Source organism: Hydra vulgaris, chromosome 09 (assembly GCF_038396675.1).
Source record: "Hydra vulgaris chromosome 09, alternate assembly HydraT2T_AEP".
NCBI classification, from domain to species: Eukaryota; Metazoa; Cnidaria; class Hydrozoa; order Anthoathecata; family Hydridae; genus Hydra; species Hydra vulgaris.
The window spans coordinates 15,422,076-15,432,354 of record NC_088928.1 but is presented as its reverse complement, the minus strand read 5'-3'; the positions used below and the strand labels follow the sequence as shown (position 1 = coordinate 15,432,354).

The 10,279-nt window shown below is 25.2% G+C and overlaps 1 protein-coding gene across 1 annotated transcript in view; it reads left to right on the top strand.

Moving 5' to 3' along the window:
• The first annotated feature begins 1,653 nt into the window (after positions 1–1,653).
• Positions 1,654–10,279, top strand: part of LOC100212296 (G protein-coupled receptor 137Ba) — a 42,187-nt gene continuing 33,561 nt past the window's right edge. The window contains exon 1 of the mRNA XM_065804818.1: positions 1,654–2,053. Coding sequence (XP_065660890.1) covers positions 1,721–2,053 — 333 coding nt within the window. The 5' untranslated portion in view covers positions 1,654–1,720. The remainder of the gene's footprint in view (positions 2,054–10,279) is intronic.

Here is a 10,279-nt window from a genome sequence, read left to right as displayed (position 1 = left end):
CTATAAAGTTAAAAAACTTATTAATCCTAAATAATCATTACTAAATGTGCTAAATAACATTTTTAGACTTGACGTCATATCCGCAAAAATAACGCCAGTATTTGGCCTACGATAGAAACAAAAAACGACGTAAATAGATATTGCCATTTTATTATAAGATGTTATAAGATACATGTTAAAGGATTAATGTTAATCAAAAATCCAATGCATAAAATATAAATTACAATAATCTTATCAAAATTTATTAGGCATATATAAACATAGCCCTTGCTGTAAATAAATTTAAAAATATAAGCCTTACAAGTTGGTTTATTAAAATTTTTGACGCTAACATTAGTTTTTTAGTTTAATCAAGTTACCTTATTAATTATTTATTTTTTTAAACTTATGTGTTTTTTTCTTTTTTTTTAGTTATTTACTTAAATCAATAAACACCAAAAAAGTTTTTTTATTCAAGTCTGATTTTCCGAAAAATTTGTAATATAAGTTTTTTCAAAATTGTTTTTTGAAAAAAGAATGTCAACACTTAAAATAACTTCTCAAATAACCATTAAAGTACGACATTTAATGAAAAATTATATGAAACAATGTTTTTAAATATGTAGAATTTTCAAAAGTTTCAGTTAATTTACGTTATCCAATATGAACATTCACCTGAATTCAAAGTTTGTCCTACTTGTACCAAGGCTAGTTTTTGAAGTTTATAAGTGAATATATATATATATATATATATATATATATATATATATATATATATATATATATATATATATATATATATATATATATATATATATATATTTATATATATATATATATATATTTATATATATGATTATATGAATATATATACGTTTATATAAATATATATATATATATATATATATGTTTATATGAATATATATATATATATATATATATATATATATTTATATATATATATAAGTATCTATATATATATGTTTATATGAATATATATATATATATATATATATATATATATATATATATGTATATATATATATATATATATATATATATATATATATATATATATATATATATATATATATATATATATATATATATATATATGTAAATTATGTTAGTGTATTTTACAAATAGAGTGCTCAATGTTTTTAAAGAACAGAGCAATAATAAATTATTTGATTTAATTTATATATATATATATATATATATATATATATATATATATATATATATATATATATATATATATATATATATATATATATATATATATATATATATATATATAGTATATACATTGTTTATATGTATATAATAATTATATACATATAAACAATGTATATATGTGTTTACATACATTTTATACATACATAAATACATACATACATACATACATACATACATACATACATACATACATACATACATACGCAGTATATATATATTTTACATACATACAGTGTATGTTTGTATATTTGTATATATATATATATATATATATATATATATATATATATATATATATATATATATATATATATATATATATATAATATTTTATTTGCAATACATTGTAAAATAAACATAATATAAGAGTTATTATTTTTAATTATGTGTATATAAGTCTGAATTATTTGTGTCAACTGTAACAAAAGTTTTTTTTTTTGCCAACTAGATGCTAGAATCAAATAGATAGCTAATGTTATATTTTACATAAACTTCCTCAAGAATGCAAGGTTCAACAATTGGGCCTGGTTTGTCAATAAAAGTTCATTTGAGTTTGACAATATTTTTCACTGTGCTTTATGGATTGGTATTTTTTTTAATTATTACCCAGTTATTGCAAATACTATATTATAAGCATCGTCGCTTATCTTACCAGACGTTTTTTTTGTTTACTTGTTTAATCTGGGCTGGTTTGCGCACAACTTTATTTTCATTCTACTTTGAAGATTTTATCCAATCAAATACACTCAGCCCACTTTTTGAATGGTTGTTGTTTGCTCTGCCTATTTACCTACAGTATAACATGTTAAGCATTTTAGTTTTCTATTTTTTACTGGTGAGTTAATATATAATTTTTAAAATGATAGTTAAAATTTTGATAAAATAATTATATTATTATATAAAAATGGCTATTGAATATATATTATATTATAGTAAATTTTCAAAATGACATATCTACCTGGCTGTCTGGATTGTTAGACATTAATGGCTTTTTAATTTTTTCCAAATTGATTACTTATAATTATGTTAATAATAAAAAGATTTTTAAAATAATTTTTTTTTTTAATTTTCAAATGGAATAAATCAATAACAATGAACTTAGTTACAGTTTTATCTTTTGTTAAGTAACTTTTTTTGGTTATACTTCTAAATTTTACTTGGTTATATTAACTTTAGGTAAATTTACTTCAAAAATGTTTCCTTTTTAAAAAGTAAACTTTTCATGTTATTTACTATAATATTTTAATGAATAAAGTATATTGTATAATTTGAATAAATCTTACAAAATTTATTTTTACAAGATTCTCACCATACATTTAACTCAATTTCTAGAAAAATTGGGACACTTGACTTAATTTGTTTCTTTTTCTCAAACTCTAGTCTGCACTCCTCATTCTCCATAAAGTTAATGCTTTATGCTTTAATTTTTTTATTCCATTTTGTTAATAAATCTAGTTTTGTTAAAATTTTGGTACAGATTACCTTAAATTATACCATTCAAACTTTAACAGTTTTGGAGCCCTCCTCTTTTTAGTAATAATTTGTCAAACTTTAAAAAATTTGTTAAACTTTAAGAAATCAGGTTTGAATCTTTTAGCCATTCTTTTTATTTGCTTCCGCTTAACACCTCTTCACTCTATCACCTTTCTCTTAGTTCTTTATCGCTCTCCTACTTCTCAAGGCTGCTCTCTTTTAGATGTATTTTCTGATCAAATTGACCATGCCCTTTCTCTTTACCCCTCTGCCAATAATGTTGTTGTAATTGGTGACTTTAATGCACATCATATGGTTTGGCTATAGCACCACTAAATGGTTTGGTTCTAGCACCACTGACTTTGCTGGCATTTAAGCCCATAGCTTCTGTATTTCTCAATCTCTTATTCAGATAGTTAACTTTGTGACTCATTTTCTTGACAACCCTAATCATTTACCTTGACTCCTTGATTTGTGTCTTGTCTCTGACCCTAGCTTGTGTTCAGTTTCTCCTTTTTCACTTTACGATGGTTTCGACCATGCAATGATCTCTATAAATCTTTCTTCTCATACTTTCTTGGACTAATTCCACTACTTACAACTACCCTAAAGCTGACTGGAATTCTTTTCGTGATTTTCTTTATGATGGTCCTTGGGCTGATATCTTTTCTCTCTCCACTGTTAAATGCCCCGCCTACATAACTTTCTTGACCCAGGTAAGAATAGAAGCTTTTACTACTTCTTGTCGGTTCCAAGTCAAACCTCATTCTGCCCTATGGATTTCACAAAGGGAGGTCTAAAATTCCATCTCTCATTCATGGGACTGATTTTATTTCCTCTCCCAAGGAAAAAGTAGAATGGTTTGCAAAGAACTTTTCTTCTAATTCAACTTTTAAATCTTATCACCATACTCTTCCTTCCATTGTTAGACATTCAAATTACTCTATCTATAGCTTGTGATCCAAACAACATTCCTGTCATAATCTTACAAAGGTGTTCTCTAGAACTCATTCCATTTCTCTCTAAATTATTGAAGAATAAATGTAAAAGAACACCTGTGGTTCCAATTTTAAAAAACTCTAGTGAACATTCTGACTATAGTTGCAAAAAAAACATTTTTTTTAAATCTGTGTTTTTTTTCACAAAAAAACATGTTTATTTTGTTAAAAAACATGTTTTTTCAAGTTTTGTTTTATTTTATGGTTTTTTTTGAATTTTAGTTTTTTTAAATTGAAAAAATTTATTACATGATTTCAAGATCTAAAAATTATGGGAAATAAAAACTAATTTTAATACTTTGTCATTTGATAATCAAGGGCCAGATTTACCCCGATGGGGCCCCTATGCCATGTTGATATGGAACACCGTTCCCCCACAAGGGTCCTAGGTTATGAATTCCAGAAAATTTTTTGTGAAATTAAAATTTCAAGAATTTCTTTTTGAATTAACCTAGCAAAGTTCACCTTTTATAAATTTTTTTTTGTTCGGATAAGATTTTGTTCTTGATTATAGTGTCTACAATAATCAAGTTGTCAGTATTGTTTGTTTGTTTGGATTATTCATGATCAACAAAATTTTACAAGTTATTGACAGAGAGCGACTCACCTGGCTGCTTTGTAATGAAAATATAGTTTTTAGATTTCAGATAAAGTTTAGACACCAAAAGCAAAGAAAGTTCATATTTCAAATTGTTCAGGTTCTTTGAGTCCAACGCATTTGGGTAGATGCATTCCATGGTTTGACAACACGGTTAATGAGATAGTTGTTTCTTTTTGCACATTGTTGTACAAGTTGTGCGAAGACTGGTTTTTTAGGCTTCAGATTGTTACTCATAACAACACTTAGGTCTCGTTCAAATGTTGTGCATGACAGCTGATGCAGTTGGCATTCCAAGTTATTCATAGCATAAATTGAAATAAAATTTTTTGATATTGCTGCGCCCAGGTGCATCAAAGAACACAAGTCAATTTATTTTATCTTAAGCTTTTGGGACCCCTAATTTTGTGGAGACCCCTGTACCATGGCACACCCAGTTTGGACCTATCTATTTTGCTTTTAATTGTGGATTAAAGATAAGCTACTAAATGATTTTTTACCTGTCATACTTGTTGATGGAAGCAATAAAATATAACTAGCAGTATTGGACAGTGTTGGAGCATATCAACCACATAGTAATATGAATACAATACAACAAGATCAAAAATACCTATTACAGACTAACAAAATTAAATCTTCAAAATCTACCTTGTGGCTGTCTATTAATTATGTCAACAATTTTTTGGCAATTTACACAACCTTGACGTCAACTTTTCTTGGCTTCCCCCTTTCGCCTTGTCAAAATTTTTTGACAAGGGGAAAAAAAAGACTTCTTCCCCCCTTTTTTTTCGAAATAACTAATGGACATAGCTTTGTTTAAAATTTAAGACAGTAGTATTATAAAAGTAACTTTACAAAAAGTTTTTCTTATATTTCAGTGCGTTTTTTTTTTAACATTGATGTGTAATTGGTTATAGCTAATATATAGGGTAACACATATTAAACAGAAAAGCATGTATATTTTATAATAATATATATAAATTTTATAATATAAAATTTATATATATTATTATAAATTTTATTTTATAAAATTTATATATATTATTTTCTTCCTATAAATTTTATAAGAAGCTAAACAAAAGAATGTTTTTTTATAGAGCGTGAAAACCAAATAAATTTAAGGTTTTTATGTTAAAATATAATAAATATAATAAATATTCAAAAAAGACGTTGATCACCTCATTATATATTCTGAATCTTTTTTTTTTCATGTAAACAAGGTGAACTTTTTTTCTAGTTTATCTAAGCCATTTATTACTATGATGTTTTTATTCTCCTATTGAAATGAAATTTTACAAATTCTTAAATTTTTAATTAATAAATAATTTTGGTAAACAACATCATTTATTAGAGATATTTAGTGAATTCCTAAATTTTTAGTTAGAAAATATATATAGATTTTACACTTAACAAATTTACAGACAGCTTTTTATTAAATTAAGCAATAATTAATGTTTTATGGCAATAATTCAAGACAGATGGTGAATAAAATTGTCAATGTGTTGCAGGGTGCGTTAAAAAATATTATATTTAGTATTTCCAATTTATGTTGTTTTTGGGAAGTATTTTTTATTAAAACCTGTCTCTTAAATTACAAATCAAAAGGTTAAAAAAATAAAAAGGTTTTCATTAAACGATTTCAATTTTAAAATTAAATTGATAATACTACACTTATTTGCTATTTTGACCAATAATTGTTTAATTTTAAAATTAAAATAAAATAAGCAATACATGTTTTACAGAATAAATTTCATTAAATATATTCTTGCATGATTAAATAAGAATGAAAGTTTAATTAACAGCAAATAAATGCCGTTAATTAAACTTTCATAAGGTTAAATCTTTTGCTACCAGCCATTTTAACGAAAATCTTTATGCTGCGACCGCACATTTTTTTGAATAAAATTTGTAAGACATAGCATTGAAAACTAATTAAAATTGGAATAGTAAATCTCTTTAAAAGTATAATAAACTATATATCAATAGAAAGCTAAAAAAATGAACTTTTTTATTAAACAAGTTTTTAACACACATCATTGAACAATAAGAAATGCAAGGTGCTTAAAACCATTGCTTTATAAATATTAAATAAAACGTTAAGTCCAAAACAAAAATCCTTTAATCTATAAAAAGAATGTTTTTCGAGATGAAAAAAAGACGTTTTTAATTACTTAGCTAAATTCTTTAACACTTCTACGAATTAAATTTTACAGTGTTAATGCTGCTTTATTTTAGAACTAAGTTTAAAGAAGTTTTTTTTAATCAAAGGTTACTCAAGATTTTTTAACTTTGTCAAGTAGTGTTTTACGGTTACTGGATACCGGTATCCATGGTAGCGGTATCTACCGGTATCTTGATGCTGTACCCATTTTTCCAAGATACCACATTTGGATTCTGTTTTTTTTCATTAGTAAGAAAATAAAAAAAAATTAAAGAAAAATGCTTTTTACCCAATAGGATTCGAAAACGAGACGTTTTCGTAAGCATGCTACTACTAATATCTCAAGCTGTTACACTTAAGTCTTAGATATACATACTCATTTAAAAATATTATTTAATACATCTTTTAGTAAATATTAGTATATTAATATGTATTATGGCCCATAATACATATTAATATACTAATTATTAGTATATTAATATGTGTATGGTAATTATTAATTACTAAAAGACTATGTATGTATTATGGCCCATAATACATACATACAGTTTATATTATTAATGAAGTTAATGTGATTTTTAAACCACCTATTTAATTTTTTTCTAGATATATAGCTTCGACACCTTCTGTAAACTTTAAAATTAAATGTCTTTTCAAATTTCTGACTATCTGAAAGGCAAAAACAAGACCTTGAAACGCAGCACATGTATTTCCTGTGGGCTTTTAGTTGCATGGTCAAGTGCTAAAGGTTACAAGTCATAAGTCTAGGTCTTGCTCCAAAATCAGTCACTACCGGCTTGCGGTAGTGTTAAATAATACAAAATAGTTTTTTAAACAGAATCTTAGTAAGGAAAATAATCATTTAATAACGATAAACATAACACAAAAAATAATTTATAGCAATAGACAAGCTTAAAATATCTGAATTTTATTCATATTTTTAATACAAACTTTGCAAAATTTAGGTAATAAAATAACTAAAGAATTTCTACAGTAATTTATGATGAAAAAAAAAATTTTTTTTAAATTTTTTTTTAAATTTTTTTTTAACTTTTATATAAAAATAAGTAATTAAACAAATTCTTTAGTAATGTATAATAATAATTTAAAAAAAAATCTATAGTTTGATTAAAAAAAAAAATTGTCAGATTTCTTATCAAAATTCTACAATGACATCATTTACTAAAACTCTTTCGAATTTAATGCTCTTGAATAAATTATAAAGTCTGTAGATTGCGGCATATATTTTAAAGATTTGAGAGATTGGCTAACATGGAGACGGCGAGCTTCGAGTAAAACAACAAAGTATGTTTTTCTTGGTATACATTTGTTATTTTGTTTTACTTAAAAAAATTCTGCCCTAACATTTTTTTAAATGATTTTCTTTAAAATGAACACAACTTGTCTCGACACTTTGGGATCCCTTTAAAGAATACTAAAAAAACCAAAAAAAAAACCCATAAAAATTTTTTTGTGCTTTGTTTTTTTTGCAAAAAAAAAAAAACGCTTTCATTTTAAAAAGAATGTGTTAGTTTTTTTTGAGTTGCAACTCTAATTCTGACCCTATCAAATCTTTCTTCTATCTGTTATGAGCAAAGTCTTTGAGTCTTAGATCAATAGATTTCTAACATGCCATCTTGAGTCAAATAACTTACTGTCAGACAATACGGTTTTTTTTTCTCTCGCTCTATGGCTGACTTGCTAACTGCTGTAACTGAAAGATTTTGTTGTGCATTAGATGGAGGTAGTGAGGCTAAGGCTATTGCTCTTGACATATCTAAAGCTTTTGACAAAGTTTGGCATGCTGGTCTTCTCTAAAAGCTTGCTTCATACGGTATATCTGGGAAAGTTTTTGAGATTATTAAATCATTTCTTTCTAACCATTTTATTAAAGTCATCTTCAAAGGCTATATAAAATTGTATTAGGATTGTCCATAAATTATGTAGCGCTTAGATTAATCAGCAAAACAAATAAGATCATAAGTTTTCTTTTGCAGAGTCTTAAATTAAACCAAAAGTTAAAATTGGTCTTAAACCATGAAAATCTCTGCGCTAAAGAGCAAATGATCTTCTATTTCTTTTTTTTTTAAATAAATGCAGCTTTACGTAGTTTATGAACAAATTAACAGTGACTAAGTAGACAAATGACCTCTGAGAATATTGGGTTGATGATAAATATATAATTTTAATATTACCAGAATCAATAACTTAGTGTAGTGTTGTGGGCATCACTTGATTTGTAAAATTGAAGATGCGGGAATTGGGAAGAGGTTTTTCTTATTCTTTTATATTTTATGTTTCATTTTAAAGTATATGCTTTATGCGTAATAACAGTTATTGTTTAATAATAATTATTTTATTATAAATTTTCAATTAATAAATCATTATTAATATTATTAAATAATTTTTTTATCACTTTGCAATGATGAATAAAAGGTTAATTTTAAATTTAAATTAATTTTTTTAAACACTAAAATACAAATGAAAAACCAAAAAAATAAATCATGTCATTACACTAACCCATACTAGTACAAGATAAGCGCTCAAGTAAAAACCTTTAGAAAATGTACTAGTATGTGTCCCGCGCTCAAGCATAAATCATCAGAAAGCCTACTAGTACATGTCCTGCATGCAATGTGTTAATGAACTGATATAAATAGCCACATAGTGTACATACATCAACTGAGGGTTTATGTTTTGCTCATAGCTCTTTTAATCAACAGAGAGGTTTCTCCAGATTTAAAACTAAAAAAAATCTGCTGTGTCACAAAATTGGATACTCCCCCCCCCCCCCCCCCTGTAACAAATCATCACAAAATCACTAACCTCTTCCCCCTCCCATTGTTTGACTTTTTTTTTTTGGATGACTCTTTAATCTTGAAAATCACAATCCAGAAATAGTGTTATCTAGAAAATTCATTTACATTTACAAAACTATTTATTATTACTTAACCAAGTCTCATTTTTCCACTTTTTCTTTATAATCTTTTTTTTTTTTGGGGAAAGACTATGTCTTGTCATTCCACTTATTTGATTTTATATTATTTACATGGAATATACATTAAGATATGATATACTGTTATATATTTGATGCATGATTTGAAATTCAATTATATTTATATCTGAAAGATATAAATATAATTAAAAGAGAATTATATTTATACTTGAATTAATAAAGTTATTTTGTTTTACTTTAAAAAGTATTAGCATTACTTAAAAATTTACTAAATTTAAGTTTTCAATTAGTAATTTTGTTTAATTTTGTTGTGTGGTTCATGGTGCTTCATATGATTATTTAGTGAGCAGAAATTTACTTTCTATATATTAAATCAATGTTTTTAGCATTTTTATGTTAATCACCTAAAATATTTTTAAAATAGCTTTTACTTTAGCTCTGAGCAATTGATTGTGAGCAGTTGCTTTTTTTTATTCACTCGGCCTAATCTGAATAAAATTATTTGTTGTTTTAAATATCTGTGTGTTTCATTTACTCAATAAACTAGTCAATGTCATTTAATTGCTAAAAAAATAGGGGGAAAAAATTGAGTTTTAGTGATTTTTGGCAAAGAGTTTAAGGGGAAAATCGAGTTTTAGTGATTTGATTATGCCTTATAAAGAAGTATAGATATGGTTGGTATAAAACAGACTTACCATAACCTGTATTTTATGAGTCCAGCTAGTTGTTAATATTGATTTGAGGCTTTGTTAAGAAGCATTATGCTGCTTGCATTTTATGTACGAAATGGTGATTTGTGTATGCCTTGCAATAAGCTTTTATCTTTTGGATTATTTAAATTATCTTTTGATATCAATTATTTAATTTAGAAAATA